Source organism: Barbus barbus, assembly GCF_936440315.1.
Source record: "Barbus barbus genome assembly, chromosome: 14".
Classification (NCBI taxonomy): Eukaryota; Metazoa; Chordata; class Actinopteri; order Cypriniformes; family Cyprinidae; genus Barbus; species Barbus barbus.
In genome coordinates this window covers 8,179,306-8,200,348 of record NC_136742.1, presented here as the reverse complement: position 1 = coordinate 8,200,348, position 21,043 = coordinate 8,179,306, and the positions used below count along the sequence as shown (strand labels likewise).

Here is a 21,043-nt window from a genome sequence, read left to right as displayed (position 1 = left end):
GACCACGAACTGTCAATCTCTAAAAAGTGCAATCAATCTATAAGAATTATTTGAAATGGTGTACCACTCCTGTGGATTTTCTCCCCTCTGTGTAGATATGAACACTGCAAACTTTACATATGTGAGGCCAGCGTATGACCTTTCTGCATGAAGATAATAGATGACTCTTATGAAATGTTATAATAGCAAACAGATCAATGGAAAGAATGTTAACATTATTGAATGTGAAACCTGGAAAGTATAATGTAAGCTGTGGCCAAACTGGTTCCTTACAAGATTTGACTGCCACAAAAATAAATGATAATAATAAAATACATATCCTGTGTTGAATATTGTTTCCTTTTTTAATTAAATATTTGTTTATAAAGTGTAGTTTGTTAGCAAAGTACCAACTGAACAAAATGTGATAATATGCTTTCTGAAAAGCAAATGTAGAGATTATGTACTAGACTAGGATGGTGGAAATAAGTAGTTGCATTAAAAAATAAATTAAAAATAGGGTTTGTATATGTAATATATAGTATATATTTTATCATTTAATTTAATGTTTCTTGCAAAAAAAAAAAAAAAAAATTGTCAGCATGCATGGCTACTTTTTGACGGCCTTCCATAGACAACCCTCATTTTGCCCCTATAATGGTGTAGTTATGACATCAACCAGCAGGGGTAGACTGGACCATGCAAACCGTCTAGACATTGACGTTCTTGGCAGAGATCAAGACTGTAGACATGCATTATTTCCTCAGGATTTCCATTCTGAAAAAATAGCATATATCACATTCACACCAGCCAAACTATAGCTGGTGTTTGAACTCATATTTACTTTTAAAAAAAAAACTTTTAGCTGCTGGCAAAATCAGATCTTTCATTGGTTTGCTCCACGTATCCTGATGGTGAAGAGTGTGAGGACCTTGCTGATATCTGATTAATTGTACCCTAACATTTTTTTTTTTTTTTTTTACTACAGAATCATATTAAACACAATTCATCATTTGAATTATATGGTGGAAATTTTTATATAGGGGGAGACCGGGGACGGTATAACAATTTTTGTTTGATCATCAGTAACTCAGTGGTTGTTTGTGCTAGATCTCTCGAACTTTGATATATCGTAGCCACATTTATCTACTACAAATAAAACTCACTTTGATGTGTACTGCATAATCACAGATTGTGTGAGTTAAAGTCAAATACAAAGAGTTCCGTTGTTACAACCTAGTTATAACACAGGCTGAGGATAGATGTAACAGTGTGAAGTAATTTGCTGAAATAAGACCCACACTTCCAATTTATGCAAAAACTTTATTGAAGAACAAAAAAAATTCAGTTTTGAATAAAGTGAACCATTTAAAGTAACAAAAACATTATATTGTATTCCTTTTAAATTTAGCACAAAAACAATTGCTGTGTGTTTGTGTGTGTGTGTGCTGTGTTCCTGTCACATAAGGGTTCAGTCACTAGCTGTGTTGCCATCTACTTATTTTTAAGTGAATTTTGGAATGCTGGATGGAAATGTCAAGATGCGCAGAAATTCTAAAAATGTGCACAAAAAACTAAATATGTGGTCATTTGAGGCGGATAGTGTTTTTGTCCAAATAAAAGTTATGCACATAAACTATGATGGAAACCAATTTTACATAAATCCCGATGTGCAACAAAAACTTCACATGACTTTGCCTCAATAGAGGATGTGATTGGATAACTGGACTCATTGTAATCATTAAGAGTTGGTTGTAACATTTTTAATGAACCGTTACAACTATCCCCACCCCAAGCAGCCATAACATAGCTAACTGTTTTAGCATGTGGGTTTCAAGTTAGCATGAATGCAAAGTATCAAATTAAACTAGACAAACAGCTACTTTAGGTTATGTAAGTTAAAAGATTGTATCTACAACACAATGATTGCTAGGCAAAAAATTATCTTATTGAAAAATATTGGTTCCTTTCCTGAAAATCAGGTTTTTTGGTCATAAAATATACAATGTTGCTCACATTCACATGCCACTTCTTCTGTAACATTAAAAATGTGAATGCAGTGTATGATATTGATGACATGACCACAGCTCTTTTCTGACTTGTCAAACTGACCGTGTTACAACTAACCCCGTGTTACAACACTCCCGGTCTCCCTACCATGTGGGACATGGACAAATTGAACTAATGCGATTGTTCAGAATGGTTTAAGAGAGTTCACAGCACCAAAAGTGATCCCACTGGTTAACTTATGTTCACATATCTCGAGATGTTTATCGTGGACGTATAAACAATGGCCTTATCTATAACTCACTGAATGAGCCAGTGCACTGCCTCCACTAGATGTCATTATATAACGTGCGTAGCTCTGTGTCCAAGTTTGGAAGAGAAGAATGAACTGTCCAAGAACAACATAACACACTGCTGCCAGGAAACAGATATACAACATAGGCTTATATATTTGCAATATGTAAGATTCAGCCAGCCATAGCTAAGTGAAGTATGCTTTATTTAGTTTTCTGTGATACAGGTAGGCAGGTACACAAGGAGTTTGACAGCTTTTTATGTTTATAAATGATTAGTTCATGCTATTAGTTGCATCTGAACACATTATTCTTGTCAGTCAGATCTTTTCAATTATTGGATTGAACCAGTTCACAAAACCAGTGTTTCGTTTATGAATCTGATCCACTTCAGATGGATCAGATTGGTTCACTGATGGTTCACTGATTAAATGATCCGGTCACAGTGGTTAGCAGCACTGTAAGAAATGATTCTGTGGTCATATAGATTTCAATTAATGTTTTTGGTTAAAATGTATTCAATATAATTGTGTTTTGGATTTTGAGGCAAATATTTAATTAAATTTCAAATAAAAATGTTTGGAATAAAATCTACCCATTGTAGTTAAATAAAACTTAAGCATTATATTTATCTAATCCCAAATGGAGAGAATATTGAGTGAATTCAAATTAATGTAATCAGGCAAATTTTAATTGAAAAGCACTTCCTGTCAAAGCGCGCCTTTTTTTAAAAAAAGAAAATAAAAAAAAAATGCAGCAGGCTAACGTTACCTAGCCACAAGGCATGAAGAGAGTAGGCTACAGACAATGAATGTTCGTCTTCTTCCACATTGCTCATCTTGCAAAATTAAACTGGTTGACTAAGGTAAGAAAACTTCTTTTGTTATCACTGGGCTAGTGAAGAACGCATGTAGTGGTATATTACAATATAAAATGAGTTATCACAGAAAAAGAGACTCAGCAGCAACACAAAGTTGGCTTCTGTTGAAAGGCTATATAACTAATGTAACGTAGAAACTTAGTGTGATTTTGCTGCGCTATAATATGAACACAGGATTATACATTTTGTAAGAATTCTTATGTATTGAAGTCAAACTTTTATATTGAAGGATGTGGGTTAGCATTTCCACTAACTTATCATGGTTCCTAGGTCCTTTGCGTGTTAATATCATATCCTCAGTATGTTTTTATGAAATTGCGTTAAGTACATTGGGTTTAATTTTAAGGTTCCATAAAGAGAAATATTTGGGGTTATCGCTGGAAGAGCATCTTATATTTCAAGACGGCACTTGACGCACTTCCGTTGGCTTTTCTTCCCGTGTGTGGAGCTCGTCTTCCCGAGGCAGGTAACGTAACTTCTCACTGTTGTTTCACTGTTTTGTTGCAACTTGCAAATGATGATACTGTACATAGAGAACTATAGAAAAATATAGAAAATAGAAAATAGTAGAACAGCATAAATCCCTCATTACAATGGAAGAACATTTGTAGACTACAAAACATCAAAATAGAGAAGAAAACAAAACAAAGAACAATTTGAACTCAAGGCCTGCGAGAAAATAAAATTTAAAAAATAAAATAGATTTATAAGCTATGAAAACAATAATGAATGTATTTTATAGTAATGTGAAATGCTTGCAATATATTTCTGACAGTTTTATACTAAGACAATAACAATTTCATGTTGCAGGACACTGAGAACTTGGAGGAACTTGAACGGGTCATAATGGCCATTACTGTGACCCCAAAGCCTGGAGCTTCTACAAGCAACAGCCCAAAGAACATTGGGATCGTCATAGAGGGTGTGGAAGTCATCACAGGACTTGGAGATATTGCAAGGGCTTGCTCTCTCCTCCTTGGCTTGACCTACGCGCTGAATCTCGATTATCCCAGACAGCTGAAGTACACCTTTGAGGTGTTCCAAAAACTTTTCTTGGAACTGAATGATTCAAAGCTTTCAAACAAAGTCCAGTCCCTCAAGAGCAAACTTCAGGCTTGAAATGAGACTGTATTACAGTGCAGACTTTGGTGCTACACAATGTCCATCTTCTACAGAGCTTGAGAATTGCACATTTAAAAGTGTCATGTTTGTAAGTTGGCACTGATTTGTCCCACAAATGTCGAGACATTTCGATTGTTGTAAGTTCAAACTACAAATGTATTTTTCTTGTTCAATTTGCACTTTTATGATTTGTTTTGGCACATGCCATTATGGAGTATTTTTCTTTAAGATCAATATTGCTCTTTTTTTTTAAATAGCTGAAGTTAGCATTTTGTCCTTTTCATAGTTCTGGTTTTAAATGCGTGAGCAAACTTCTGGCTTGAAAATGAGACTGTAGTTGCAGTGTACATGTTTAGCTACACAATGTTTAGCTTCTACAGAGCTTGGGAATTGCACATCTGAAAGTGCTATGTTTGTAAGTTAGCACTAATTTGGACTCTTATCCCACGAATATCTGTGAGATTTCTAGTTACGAAAGGTACGAAATGTTTTTTACTCCGTACAAATTACACTTTTCTGCTTTTGTTTTGATACATGCACCTCTGGAGGATTTTTCTTTAAGATCATTATTGACCCAATTTAGTGGCTAAGTGAGGTGAGAGAGCATGGAAACAGGTTTATGGACACATCACCATTCTGTAATATGGCTTTTATTTTTACAAAATATTTTGAAGTTAGCATTCTGTCCTTTTCAAATATCTGGTTTGAAATGCAAGATCCAACTTTTGGCTTGAAATGAGACTGTGGTTACAGTGTACAATGATGTGCTACAATGTGTTGAAAGCACAAAAGTGAATTGTTAATAAAATTCTTATTTGAGTATTTAAGTTCTGTACTTTCTGGGCCATATTATTCATGAGAAAGGAATGTTTAGATTTAATTCATTGCATTGATTAAATTTAAATCAATGTGCAGATTAATGTAGATGATGATTACTCAATTATGATATGTAGAATTAAATGAATTTTTATTAGTACTATTTACACATTAGGGAGTTTCTTTCAAATCAAATCAATATTTTTGTTTAGGTTTTAATTAATTCTGTACTGTTTTCTATTCAAATCTACTCCTATTAAATGGATAACTATTAAGGGTCTCATTTAATTAATATTTACTCAATACCAAACCTTGTGAAATTTAATTAATAATATTGCTTGTAATCTGTTGCCTCATTTTTATTAATTAGATATGGTGTATCTTTTCTTACAGTGAGCTCACTGGAGGGAAAGGTTATGAAAATCACTGACAGGCAGAGGTGGGTAGAGTACCCAAAAACTGTACTCAAGTAAAAGTAAAAGTAATAGTCTGAATAGTTACTTGAGTAAGAGTAAAAAAGTATTGGATAAAAAAAACTACTTAAGTAGTTAATTACTAGTTACTTGGATCATATACTGTATATCTATAGTCTATTTTTATTTAGATATACAGTGGGGATCGAAAGTTTGGGAACCCCTTGCAGAATCTGTGAAAATGTGGATAATTTTACCAAAATAAGAGAGATCATACAAAATGCATGTTATTTTTTATTTAGTACTGTCCTGAGTAAGATATTTTCCATAAAAGATGTTTACATATAGTCCACAAGACCAAAAAATAGCTGAAATTATTAAAATAACCACATTCAAAAGTTTGGGAACCCTTGGTTCTTAATACTGTGTGTGGTTACCTGGATGATCCACGGCTGGTTTTTGTTTTGTGATGGTTGTTCATGAGTCCCTTGTTTGTTCTGAACAGTTCAACTGAGCACTGTTCTTCAGAAAAATCCTCCAGGTCCTGCAGAATCTTCAGTTTTCCAGCATCTTTTGCATATTTGAACCCTTTCCAGCAGTGACTGTATGATTTTGAGATCCACCTTTTCACACTGAGGATGACTGAGGGACTCAAACACAACAATTAAAAAAGGTTCAAACATTCACTGATGCTCCAGAAGGAAACACGATGCATTAAGAGCCGGGGGGGGGGGTGAAAACTTTTGAACAGGATGAAGATGTCCAAATTTTTCTTATTTTGTTGAAATATCATAATCATATTTTTCCATTTAGTACTGCCCTTCTGACGCGACAGAAGATACTTGCATGTTTCCTGGAAGACAAATGAAGTACAATTTACCTTGATCTTCAAATTCAAAAAGTTTTCACCCCCGGCTCTTAATGCATCGTGTTTCCTTCTGGAACATCAGTGAATGTTTGAACCTTTTTTAATTGTTGTGTTTGAGTCCCTCAATCATCCTCAGTGTGAAAAGGTGGATCTCAAAACCATACAGTTACTGCTGGAAAGTGTTTGTACTGTATACTGTACAAACGGTATAATCTATTGCCCTACACCTAAACCTACCCCTCACAGGAAACTTTGTGCATTTTTAGATTTTCAAAAAATTATTTATAAGCCTTTTGAATAACAGGGACACCGAAAGTGACCTCACAAATCACCTTCACATTGAAATACCTCTGTCATACCCATGTCATTATACAAATTTGTGTCCTCATAAACCACACAAACACAATATTCAACACAAATTACAGCATAATTTATTAATTCAAGCTTACAAAAGTTTTTGTGAAGTAGATATATTAAAAATAAATTTTTATTTATTGATTTATATATTCATTTCATTGTACTTAATTGAAAGCAATAAAATGTTGTTGTTTTTTTTAACTGCATGTGTACACTACAGACACAACTAACATACTGTATAACTTCTCACATGCCTGCTGCCACTTGTGTTGCTATTCATATTGTGTTCCTGTTGTTTACATGGAGTGCTGCGGTCGAGTTTTCAGCACCAAACACTCTCATTATGTTTCCTCAGCAGTCAGGAAAACAATCCTCCTTTAAGACTCTTGACATCAAACATATGCTACTTATCAGGCTGAAGATATAGTTTAAAGAACACTCTGATCTCCAGCCCTAATGAGTATAATGTAACATATACAGTATATACAATCACAAACATTTTTTTTTTTCAAACAGCAAGATTTTATGTAACAACCAAAGATGCATATGAGCACATATAAACTATAATGCATATCTTGCTCATGCTTTTTAATGATTTGCTTTTTAGTCACAAAAATGGCTTTGATTAATTAATCAGCATATGATTTAGTTAATTTTATTCATATTTTAATTGAAAACAAAGAGAGTACAGTAAGCATCTGTACACTTAAGTGGAAACAAGATGCATAATCATGCAACAGGTGGTATAGATAGTAACTCAAGAGGTTGAACCGGAGAAAATGTGTTGAGACTCATTACTGAATCATCCCCAGAAGTCTGGTGTGTTTCTGCACAGTTGGAAAGATAGCGGCTGAAACGGCGAGGGGGTTGGGGTGAAGAGATGGGCACAAGTGCTTGGCCTCTGTTTGATAACACTGGCTCTGCCATTCAGGACTTCTTATCACAAACAAAAACATTCTTGCAGTTATTCTTCAGATGAGAACTTTTTGTGGCACGACATGCCTGCAGTGAAGCTTCTTAATGAATTCAAAATATGAATGTAGTTAATCAGTCATAATCAGCTGGCTTACAGATTTAGTCAAATATATTAATCAATCAGCTTGTCATATATTCAGCTGCCCAAGGTAATTTTGTCCCACAAAAAACTATTAAAATCAGTCCAATTGGGAGGTAAACTACCCAATCTGGAAACACTGATTGTGTGGTGCAATCAACAACAGTATATTTATTAATATTGCAAACATATGTGCAGTCAGGGTTCAGAATGTGGAGTTTTCGTAAACATAAACTTTTTTTTTCTTCCTGCACCTGGGTGGTTTGGATGTGCACACTTTTTTTTTTTTTTGAACATTTTAAACTTACACCACCAGTCAAAAGTTTGGAAAATTTAAGTTGATTTCTCATCAATGCTAAAAAGTATTTGATGCTTAATACGTTTGACCTTGATACACTACCAACCGATGTGTGGGGCTTTTTTTTTTTAAACAAACAAATAAATAAAAAATATATAAAATAAAACCGCAAGAAAGAAAGAGAGAGCGAGAGAGAGAAAGAAAAACAGAAATAATTAAATTATTATTTTATTCAACAAATAAGCATTAAATTGATCAAAAGTATTTATATTTTATAAATCTATTTTATATTTATATTAGTATTTATGTTGCAAAAGGTTTCTATTTCACATAAATACTGTTCATTGAATTCTCTATTTATGAGAAAATTCTGGGGGGGGGGGAAATCAGATGTACCTGGTTTTAAGCAGCATTTTTTTAGAATTCATTACAAACCATAATTAATAATAGATCAGCAATAATAACTGATAATACCTGAGCACCAAACCAGAACATTAGAATGATTTCTGACACTGAAGACTGGATCAATGATCGAGAAAATTCAGCTTTGAAATCATAGGAAAAAAATATCTTAAATTAAATATAGATACCAATCATTTTAAATTTGACTAATATTTCACAATATTATTGCCTTTACTGTCTGTTTTGTTTTTTATCAAATTAACACAGTCTTGGTGATCAGAAGAGGCTTTTTTCCCAAAAAAAACATAAAAAAACTTAATCATTCCACACCTTTGGCTAGTACTGCATGTTCATGCATGAATCATAGAACATTTTGATAAATATTATGGATAAAACGTGTATTCATGCAGGTGCTTCTTTATGGTATACATACTCTTGAGACTTGTTTCTCTCCGCTCACACCCACTATCAAATGACTTACTAGGCTTCTCTGATATGCGCTTGATATGTGCCTCATAACTTATGATGCTCTAGGGCCTTTACATCTGCCTCTCTGAATCTAACTGTAATTTGACACAGACATTTTCCAGGTTTCACAAGTTAATAATGTGCATCGGCATTCCTTATCTCCATCCTCCAGGATCTGTTTGCCATTATGGAGCCATACATAGCCTTCATGGAGAAAGTTCACATGCTGGTCACGCACATGTAGTTTGCAGTGTTCATGTCTACACTGTTACGCCTCAGTACTAACAATTACTGCCTGCTGTTTCTGACCAGTATAAGTTTTGCCACCTGACAGACAACAACCACAAATTCAGTAATAAGAATCATTTTAAAAATCGCTTTCATTGACAGTGCACGTTACACCTCAATTTTTCTTTTTTATAGCCGAGATGTGAATTTTAATTTGGTACATTGCTCTAATTTGATTCATAAAGCATATGTTGAATTTTAGTCTTATGCTTTATCTTGTGTATATACTGTAACTCATATACTGTAACTGTACTCATATTTTTGGTTATTTTTACGGATTTTTAATGTGTAATTTTACTCTGTACACTTTAATTATTATTATGTTGTATTACTGGCTGTTTTCTCCCTTATTTTACTTAATTTGATTTATTTTTCACAGTATAAGCAATGCAAATTGCAAAACAAATATTATTTAAACCTATTTCTATTTTTCTATATCATTTATTTACAACATACAATGCATCACTGATCGTTGTCCTCCTGTACACACATCCTGTTTTCCTTTCCTTTTTTCCGTCTGGCAGATTGGAGCCAATCCCTTTGGTTTTTTAAAGGCGTCCTGATTGATTAAAGCTCTGGAGGAAAGGGTGGATGAGGCCACGTCAATTAAGTCCAGTGTAAGGAAACGAACATTGTAGACTCCGTGAACTACTCTAAAGCCCTACTCAGCTCTATTGTCCATTTAAGTTAACTGACCGTTCTTTCAAGAGGCATTACAAATCGCTGTTTCGTAGTGTAGTGAATGTTTTGCTCAAAAATATTTATGTACAATAGTTTTAAACAAAGAAATGGAATGTTTTGAAAGAGTTGTTGAAAGCTTAAAGATTATCATACATGTTGGAAGTAGACTGAGACAGACTTCTGTTTTTGTTATCTGCATAATTGAGGAAAACGAATTTAAAGATACTATCTAATGCTTTACTATCAGAAGAAAAGAACTCAGATTTAAACAGTTGAACATGGATGGTACTTTGCATTTGATCTGGTGCCAAGTTCTTTCAGCTTAAAAAAAAGAAACTTATACAATCACAAAATTAATGTATTAATAACCAGTGTGCTAATTTTAGTCCCATTTGTTCCAAACAAACAAACGTCCTGCAATCTTTGCAGATGGGAGGAAGTCCAATAGATAAACCAGGAAATGGGCAGAACGTAATTAGAATTAGTTTTTCTGTTCTTCTCGTCTCTCTCACTTTGAATAGAATAAACCACTTTCAATATTTAGATTTTGCATGATTACACTGAAAATTACACTGATTTTGGGCCTTGCATTGGCATATTTCTACTAATTTCATATTCCATTTCAAAATCTGCTGTGCAAAGTTATGCTTCTTGCTTATCTGAAGAAGAAAACATCCCCGTTGCAACACACCCTTGACTTCATTTCATCGGCTGAAGCATTGCGTGTGAGTCAGGCAGTTGTGCTCACAGGCCATCCCTCTCTCCGCCATCAATAAAGCGCCTGTTGCACATACCACAGCACTCTTGCAAACCCAGAACTAAATCCAGACCCTCCTGCTGTCAGACGCTCACAAATGATGCTCTGAGCTATTTTAAAAACAGATACTGATTCATGCATTCAAATACAGTCCAACAGGCAAAAACATATGCAGAGATACATTCTAATATATGCATGCAGTTTAAATGACATGAAGAATGTAAGAATGAAACAAGGAGAGGGTCAACCAGAAACATATATGATCCTCAAATGGCCACAGATTCAAATGTAAAATATCGATTCTATAGTCAAACACCTGTTTAGTTCAGAATTTCGATACAAATGGTACAAACACTACTCCAATTTTGGACAAACAACGTATCTATTGTAATTTTCTGTAAGCATTACGCAATGGTTAGGTACAGTATGGGAGCCTGATGCTAAACAAACAAGATGCTGACTTGTGATTGTTCTTCATTACCAGCATTCAACCTACTGATTACTTGCCTGTCTGGGTTTCCATCCTCTTTCCCTCTTATCAGACGGCACAAGATTTCCCACAGCCCCTTACCACAGGAAGTGAGGGTGTGGTGGATTTGGGAAGGGGTGCTATTGGCATCTAGAATCCTCCAGAACTGACAGAGGTAACACAACAGGATCTGTTGTCAACTCTACAGTTTCTATACAGACCCCAGCGCTCACTGTCCAATCATGTGTAATTGGGGAAGAGTTTGTAACTATGGTGAATCAGGAATTTTGTTGGACCATTAGGCTTTTATATAAGGATTGAGCAAAAAAAGAGTTGCATTCCGAAAGAAAAGTGGCAGATATCATGAGCAGACCCAGGTGAAATCTTTTTTTTTTTTGCTACTAATTTTTGAGGGGAGATTTGTATAAAATTCTGCAAAATGTGTTTAAACAAATCTGACCATACCTATTATAAACTGTAATTATTTTATGATGTATAAATTTCATATGAAATTCATGCAATGAATTAATTATTAAAAAATAATTCAATAATTCAATTATTAGAACATAGAGCATATAGAACAGAGTGAGCAGAGGATATGTACAACTGTGAAATATCTACAGAGATCTGAATTCCATGTGGGTCTTTTCATTCAGACAATGATGAAGCACACTGTTTATGTGGGGCCAAGTACAAAAATCATAATTACTTTTGTTCAAAGCATAGTCATACATTTACAATTAAAAAAACAAAACAAAACTGGATTCCATCAAATCTTCTGGCTAAATCTTGTAACACTGCTTAAGTGGGAAGCCATCAGTGTTGAATGGGGCATTTATGGCCAATACTTTCTTCAGGGGTTTTCAACATTCTATAAGCAGATGGAAGTTGGAAGCCTTCGACGAATAAATTGCGAAACATTGTAACTATAGTTGAACACACCTAGCATTTCTTTGACTATGCAGAGGCCCAGGGCTCCTGCTGACAGACCTGGTCGGTGTATGTATTGATGCAGTCGAGCAGCTGTGGGATCCTTGGGGTGATGAATAGGTGGACAGCTGCAGGTCAGCACAGATTCGCTTAGACCAGCCTCAAACACACAACATGTGTGACACTTGTTTTTTTCATGTAATAATAAATATGCAATACACATTCTGAAGTACCGACGGGAGTATATTCTAAGAATGCTGAATGGAAAAGATCAATCTTTTATTCCTAACAGATCACTTCACAGTGATTGATACCTGCTGTCTCCATAAACCCATTACATTTACATTTGGCAGATGCTTTTATCCAAAGCAACTTACAGTTGAGGAATACAGTTTTCAGTTGTTTCCTGAAGATTGTGAGGGATTTGGCTATCCAGATGGAGTTAGGTAGGTCATTCCGACAAGGTATGGCGAAAAAATACATACTGGAAAGTGATTTTGTGCCTCTCTGCAATGAGACCAGGAGCTCATTTTCTGACCACAGACTTCGGGAGGGGATGTAGACACATAGGAGAGAGCAGAGGTAGGAGGATACAGAGCCGATGGATTTTCTGTAGGCAAGCACCAATGTTTTGAACTTGATGCGAGCCACAACTGGTAGCCAGTGCAGAGAGATAGAGGTGTTACATGGGGTCTCTAGGGCTCATTGAAAACAAAACGTTCTGCTGCATTTTGTATAATTTGCAGAGGTCTGATTGCACATGTTGGAATTCAAGCCAAAAGAGCATTGCAATAGTCCTGCCTAGAAATGACAAGGGCCTGAACGAAAAGCTGTTTTGCATGTTAGGAAAGGTCTGATCTTCTTGATGTTGTGTAGTGCGGACCTTGGTTTTGCAATATGATCTTGAAAGGTCAGCTGATCATTAAGGATCACCCCAAGATTTCTAGCCGAACCTCATGGGATCATTACTAATGAGCCGAGTTGCATGGTAAACTGATGCTGTACTGATGGAGTGGCTGGGAAGATGAGAAGCTTTGTCTTTGCCAGGTTGAGTTGCGGGTGATGTTCTTTCACCCATCTTTCACTCCATCAGGCAGTCTGAGATCCAAGCAAGTACCGTTGGATCATCTGGTTGAAATGAGAGGTAGAGCTGCATGTCATCAGCATAGCAATGGTAGGAAATATGTGCCTGAATGATGGGTCCCAGTGATGTAGTGTATATTGAGAAGAGGAGGGGCCCAAGAACTGATCCCTGAGGAACGCCAGTGACCAGTTGATGGGATTTGGATACCTTTCCTCCCCAAGACACCCTGAAGGACCTACCTGTCAGGAAAGACTCAAACCAGTGGAGTGCCGTTCCGGTGATGCCCATTGATGAGAGGGTAGACAGGAGGATTTGATGATTAACAGTGCAGAATGCCACAGATAGAATTATCAGAATGAGAACTGAAGATTTGGACTCAGCTTTTGCACTCGATAGTGCTTCAGTGACTGACAGCCACATTCCTTTAACCCCTAAATAAAATGGGATTTAAAGGAATATAGTTCACTCATAACCAAAAAAATATGTTCATATGTTCAATAATTCTTATTGACCCTTATGTTGATTTATCTGTAAAACTAAAAATATATTTTTTTTGAAAATCATAAAGCAAACAAACAAACAGTTAATAAGTAGTTGTTTAAGTTAAAATAATTCAATGCTGTTTTGTTGTTGCTGTTCATATCTCATTGCACAACATCTGTAATGATGATTTGGTCATTCTGAAATGCCTGAGTCAAAGTCTTTCATCAAAGTGGTTCAGTGTGGTTATCTTCCAGAACTGTCTCACACAACATTCCAAAACAGCAGGCATCCACCTCTAAAAGCAAGATAACATAACTGCGTTTATTGCATTTCGTCTGTGCACTCTGAGGCACAATACATTTATTTTAACCATAAAAAGACCCACAGCTGTTTCTCCTACTGCAGCAAATTACCTTTTTCGTAGTGATATTTGGCACCAATTAATCAGGATGTTAAAATTTTGTTCTCTTTGTCTCACTGGATATTCCAATTTTGCAAATTAGTTAAATTTGGATGGAAACATTGCTATTGTTTGAAATTTGGGCATTCACTAACGGTTCACGAATTTGGATGTTTCAAACAAGAAAGAACAAGGAACAAGAGTAAGAAAATGATGGCAGAAATTGGGTGAAATATACTTTTAATGGGACACTGTAAAAACATGTCTGGTCTGTTTGTTCTGTAATAATAATCAATCAGTAACAAATACAGACCTCCTACACTTCCATAGATCAGAATGTGGACATCAGAATGTCCAAGAAAAACGAAAACAAAACAGATTTTTGACTGTTTTTGTTTGTGTATTCATTGCAGGCAGAATTGTGACCTCAGTAACTCTCCAGTTACTGGATCACTCCCATTACACAGTTCCTTGGCCTGAAGCCAAATTTTTTAGTTGTCTTTAGGAAGTTTGGCACCTCCAACTGACGTTTACTCTAAGCATTAATTCTGAGTTATTTGTTTCTGTGACAAACACACAGGAATTTTTCAATTGCATCTGTCTTTTCCGCATACATTCCAAAGGATACAATAAAGCAGGGGAGATCCAGTCTACTGGGAGATGCATGAATTGTGATTTAGGAGAGCCGCTCATACAGACATACCATTCCCACACAGTGAACCAGTGCTGGATTATGTCACATTCACCAAACTAATCTGCTGTTAGCTCTGATTTTCCTCAGCTATAGTCTAAACTTTTATACCAGTCAAACGAATGCCACTGAAAGAGTAAATGTAAATGATGATGACAAGGCTTCATTAAAAAAAAAAAAATTAAACTTGTTATAGGAAAGCATATGACCCTAAGTATCTAATCTTCATATTTTAATCAGTTTACATCCTCTTTGCAAAGTATGAGTACAACATTATCAGAATTCTAGAGGGAGGAATGTGTGTTAATTAAGTCAAGATGGTGAGATGCCTGTGGTGCTGTGGTATATAACAGTATATAACAATAAACACTAGAGGAATGAGCTCTGATTTAATTATAGAGGTCGGGAAACCCTGATACCTTTGCATGAGGGGAGTTCTGGATATGAAACAGGAGAATCCTTTGAAAAAGGCTAATGGTTAATGATTCAGTGACCCACAGTGTCTGCACAGACGCTCCAAGCTTGGCTCAAGCTGCCATCGTCCCATCAGGTGCAAAAACATGCACAGCTTTCTTTCAGAAATGGCTCACATTATGATCTGATGAATGTATTTGTGGTGGCAGAAGTCTTGAAAAGTCTTCTAAGAGCTTGTGTTTATCTTAAAAATCATACCAATGATCCATAAGAAGCCTCTAAGGTTGTAAATCTACACCGACCCTCCAAGAGTGTTCAATTTACTCCATTACTACACAGTAAAAAATGGGGTGTTAATATTTCAGAGTAAAGTTATTTTAACCTAAATAGAGTATTTTCAACATTTGGGAGAGTAAAGTTGCTCTATCAGTGGAGTTAAAAGTGAGTGTAAAAATCTGCAGAAACGCATGACAATTTCAACTCTACAGCAGTGATGAATACCCGCCACTCTGTTGTGCTGAAGATTGGCACGTTTGTCGGTGGAGAAAGATCGCTCTGGAGTAACGTTAGGCCACTGATATTGCTAGGTAAGTAATAATCCCTGTGTTGTCAACACACAAACGGTATTTTTTAACTTTACATAATTTTAGAGTTGTGCTGATATTAGTTGAGGTCATAATACAACTAACCAGCTAATCCGTATCGGTAACTGTGTTTCTTACTTGCAATATTTTCACGAATGAATTTGGTCAGAATGATTTATGCGTAAAATAACGTTAGCTCGGTCGATATAACAACAAAATATTTAATATCTATTTTTTTTTTAGCTTCCCATTCAACGTTAATCTGGGTTTTTTATACTGGTAATGTTAGCATGATTCTGATGTTGGTCTAGCTCTAGATCACTGATTGCATGACGTGTTTGTTTAACATGGCTTAACCATTTTAACGGGTTACTGTTTGAACTAAAATAGCTAATGAGCTAGCTAACTTTGGCACAGTTATTTGGTAGCTAGTGGGACGCGGTGCCTCTAAACTTTAACTAGCCTAAGTTAACGTTAACCCATTTGCTGCAGAAAATAGCCTAACGTTATATTCAACCAGCATAACTTTGTCTTCTTCAGCCACTCTTTGTAATTGCAGTGTAACATCTAAGTAATGCATAGTGCATTGCCACTACTGAGAGAAATGGATAGATAATTCTTAGTTGAACCAGCCCTAAATTATGATTTTGAATATATATATTTTTTTGTTAACAGGGGCAAAATGCTGTTGCGTGTTCAATTCGGGGAAGAGCAGAAATATGTCAAGCTGTCTGAGCTGACATTCATGCTTTCTTGAAAGAAGGTGGGTCATTAGGTTAAAGCAATATCACCCAATGATACAGCACCTATTATGTTATGATATCTAGCTAGGTCAATAATCATTTCTGCTGTGCTTTATATTTTCAGTTACATAAAATCGGGTGCAGATACTTGTCTTTCATCATTTTGTGAATACATGAGGCAAACTTAAATATGACCTTTGATTCTTGTGAGGGAATGCATGTTTTTTTATTTTATTTTTTTTAAACAGCGTGTCTAAAATTCAACATACCAGAAAGCAGGCAGCCAGACATAAAGGTGTATGACCAGTCAGACACAGAAGTTGACACAGAGGTTTTTGAAGAAATAGTGAAGGAGTCACCTGGAACTTTCAGAATCATGCTGGGCAATGGAGGACTTGGTATTCATTCAGACAATTCACAAATTAGTTTGTTTAGTTCAAAGGCCGGAATGAGAACATTTATTGTTTTAAAAATAACTGTTTCTTGTAATATGTTTCTATGTTTTGTACAAATTTCATAATGAACAGGTGCCTCTCAATCATCATCATGCTCGGGTACATCTGATGACACCGTCATCCTGAATTTCACGATGTGTGACCCTGTTGAAGAAGTAGTTGCTGCCGAAGGAAGCCAGCCTAAAAGGCCATGTCACATAAACTATGAGGCAAAAGCGGTAAGTGGTGGAAATTGCTGTTAAGTCCAATCTGAATGTTGTTTCACCATGGGAAGTGTTCTTTAGATAGCTTTTTTTTTTCAGCATTACATATGGTTTTACAATAACGGAAAGCACATTTTATTCCACCTATAGTTGATTGAAAAAATCCTAACATCAAAGCCTGGTGGTGAACGCATTATGCAAGAGTATGGAAAAACCAAATCTCTGACAGATGCCACCAGAAGACAGATGATTAACATACTTGCTGCTGAGATGACAGAAACACATGGGTAAGCATTAAGCATATAGATGGGCTGTAAAGAAACATTGTTATTGTTGTACAGTTATTAATGTAAATAGTGTTGTGCAATGTCAGTTGAGTGTGATGTTAAATTTGAATTCATATGCTAGGACATCCCCCCCAAAAGTGTCAGAGTGATGTATGCACAGGGGATAGTAGCTTTGTTTCTCTATCTAGAAGACCCATACTCACAGCATGGATATGTAAGTAAATGGGTTATTGCAACATTATGCACATATTCACTCTTTGAAATGTTAATAGTACTCATTTATAATTTATTTATAATCACATAGGAACATTACTACGATCCGGAGAGTGGTTCGGGATACCTTGCATGGCGATTGAAGACCATACAAAGAAAAACAGCAGAGGAGAGAGGTGCCTCAGTCAGCAAATCTCCTAAAGGTATGTTTACTGATCAGTGATGTGATTATAGTGGTGACCTGTGAATTGTACAGAAATCAGTTCTTAACATTGTATTTTTTCTTAAGTTGGTGGGCCAGGCCGTGGTCGTCAGCCCTTCAGCCCTTCCGCCATCTGATGAGGATGTGGAAGCAGCTATTTCTGTTTTGAGACACTCTGCTGATGAAAAGACTGTCCGCGAGAAGATGGAAATGACCTTCATATATCGGCAAGCAATGGTCAACGATGAAGCCAAATCATCAGATGTCTTCTTGGTCTTCCCACGATTTCTGATCAAATCAAAGCAGGATTTGGTTTTTTTTCATGTCGACAACCTGCATTACCCTAGGCCTTTTGACATACAAATGTCATATGGAGGGACTGACACAACTCTCCTTGTCGTGCCATATTGCTTTCTCTGGTAAGAGAAAAATGTTTGTAAAAAAACATTGTTATACATGTCTCTGTCAGATACAAGGCATTGTAAATTCAATGTTCAACTCAATTCAACATTGAAATGCTTTTTCACAATAAATTGTGAGTTCTGTGATCTAGTGTTATTGTGCTTGTTTTTATTTGGATAGTATTGATAGTTCTATATAATTCAGTAACAATGCATCTTATGATTTATATATATTTTAAAACACTGTAGAGAAATAAAGTAAACATTACACTTAAAGTGTCATTTTTTTTAAGTAAAATTGTAGATAAATTAACTCTATACTGTGTAATCATATTACTCTTAACAGTGTGATTAAACTACAGTGTTAAATACTTTTACACAATTCATTGTTATTTTTTACTCAATATTGAGTAGAATTAACTCTAAAAACTTGACACTGACCAAAGAGTAAATTTTACACTGATTTCGAGTGGGACCAAATGTTATCTGAAACAGAGTCAAATTCAACTCTTTAGGAGTTAAATTAACACTTCTGTTTTTACTGTGTAGCAACACTATTATTATTGATTAAATGGATATATTCAATATTATTTATTGATTAACCTTGTGGATTTTCTTTTTGCCATACTTTAAAAAAGGACCTGCAGAAATAATATATTTTACAAGAATATTTAAGCACAAACTGGATAAAATGTTTTCAGGCACTTAACTGCATGTTACAACTAAATTAAAATATTTGATAGTTTACATTCACGTGCAATCTCTGAAATTAGTTGAATTTAGGATTGCTCTTTTTGACTTAAGACTTAAATACATCTTTATATGCAACTTCATTTGTCTTTGAAGTGTACTGACAAGAATTTATAGTAAACTAAAATATGCTTTAATGTCAATTCTTTTGAAACTTGTACCATATGCCATGTTATAAAGCCCCCACTTTAGGTGTTTTTAACTACTGTGTAAATCAAAAAAGGTAAATTGATCTATCTATCTATCTATCTATATATATATATATATATATATATATATATATATATATATATGTTGTATTGCAGACTCCTGCTAAGATAAGGGACAGGTTTGGTGGTTTGATTAGGTTTAACGGTCCATCACGGGCATATACAGGTAGTCAAAAATATGGGCAATTTATCATCTCCAATTCACCTATGCTTCCCATCTTTGGATTGTGGGGGAAACTAGAGTGCCAGAAAGAAAAATAAAAAAATAAAATCACACATAGACGCAGGGAAAACATGCAAACTCCACACAGAAAGGCCGTGTTGCTCCGGCACTCGTACTGGGGACCTTCTTGCTGACATTTAATACAATTACAGTTAGGTAAATGTCTTGTGATGATGACATTTTCTAAGTATTAGAAGGTAATACGTTTATATTAGTTTTGTCGTCATTCTGAAACAAAACTGGATGAACAAAACTAACATTAAAATTTAAATATAGTAATGCTGACCATCTCTGATTTTGTCCATTAGCCAAAATTACCAAATAGGTTCAATAAAGTGTTAACACAGGGTGGTTGTAGTGGGTAATTAAGTGGTTATATTCACCTAATTGAAGGTTTGAGCAAATGGTTTCCTGATGATTATTTCAGGTTCTAGTTTTCAGTGAAATTGCTTGAAATTAGTTGTTAATAACTTAAAGTTTTTCTTCAGAAAATTATGGGTCATAGTAATCACAGCAAAATCCCCAGTGTTAAATTATCACAGCTCAGTGTTTATATAATCCACACTACAGAGTGTTAAAAATAACACCATCAATTCTCAAGCACAACTTTTGTACATGTATGAAGGCAAACTGGTTTGTTACGAGTGAAGATGGTACTGCTGTTTTTTTGAGTTGTTTAATCATCCTCTGCTGAGATCTTAAGAGATTAAACATCCTATTTATTTTCTGTTGATTTCATTTAAAGCAGTCTCTGCTTGTTTTTATCTTTCCTTCAATGATGCTTCAGTGTAACGTTCACAGTCTTAGGGTACATTTACATGACAACGATAAAAAGTAAAAACAGAGAAGTTTTCCGTCGTGTTTTTTAGATGTAGCCTATTGCGTAAAGATGACAAAACGTCAAAATGATCTCCGTATACACGGATCTGTGAAAATGACTAAGATTATTTATTATTTATGCCAGGCCAGGAGTTGGCAATGGCAATTTGTAAAGAAACATATGCATTTTTCTACAGAGTGGTGAATACACACAATCAAGATACCGGAAATCATCTTTTTGAAATTTACACGGAGATGATAACAATATTGTTTTCAAAAACTTGCACTGTAAGACCCTTTTTCAAAGCTCCATGCTTTCACTTCGCCAAATTGTCATTTTAATGTAAATTAATGGCCTATATGCATGTCAAAATTTATATTGCCAACAGAATATGTCGCTATAATATAGGGTTGAAGACTGTATTCAAGGCATTGCTAAAGTGGTTGTTGGACCATAGTAAATGCATGCTAAGCACTATCCCAAGTTAACAGAGCCCACCTCCAATATTCTAAGATATTATTTTCCATAGATACGTCTCAGGTTCCAATTGGCCCTTCAAGTGGAGCCAGAAATATTATAATTACCAGTTCCAAGCACATGAATGTCCAAGCTAAATTGCATGGGAAACGTCTAGATGACATGCGAGTTGCTGAGTTATGACATTTGATCTCTCTCTCTCTCTCTATCTATCAATCTAGAAATAAGATAACATTTTAAGACTGAGTGTTTACTTTATTCTAATTAATATGTTATAAGCATTTAAATTAAGAGTGTTTTAATATTGTTTCTTTTCATCTGT

At 35.2% G+C, this 21,043-nt stretch overlaps 1 protein-coding gene across 1 annotated transcript; it reads left to right on the top strand.

Moving 5' to 3' along the window:
• Positions 1-15,484: 15,484 nt before the first annotated feature.
• On the top strand, positions 15,485-18,388 carry LOC306879884 (uncharacterized protein). Its single transcript, XM_079433112.1, has 8 exons — positions 15,485-15,741; positions 16,414-16,501; positions 16,730-16,879; positions 17,009-17,154; positions 17,290-17,426; positions 17,548-17,640; positions 17,731-17,842; positions 17,929-18,388. The coding sequence occupies exons 3-6, from the start codon at positions 16,858-16,860 to the stop codon at positions 17,573-17,575; spliced, it is 333 nt and encodes a 110-aa protein (XP_079289238.1). The 5' UTR covers positions 15,485-15,741; positions 16,414-16,501; positions 16,730-16,857; the 3' UTR covers positions 17,576-17,640; positions 17,731-17,842; positions 17,929-18,388.
• The last annotated feature ends 2,655 nt before the right edge of the window (positions 18,389-21,043 follow it).

Excerpts from the sequence above, each read along its gene's own strand:
- LOC306879884 (XM_079433112.1), top strand. The coding sequence starts at position 16,858 with ATGCTGGGCAATGGAGGACTTG. Across the intron at positions 16,880-17,008 it reads GCTGGGCAATGGAGGACTTG|GTGCCTCTCAATCATCATCA; the intron begins GTATTCATTCAG and ends CATAATGAACAG. Across the intron at positions 17,155-17,289 it reads TAAACTATGAGGCAAAAGCG|TTGATTGAAAAAATCCTAAC; the intron begins GTAAGTGGTGGA and ends TTCCACCTATAG.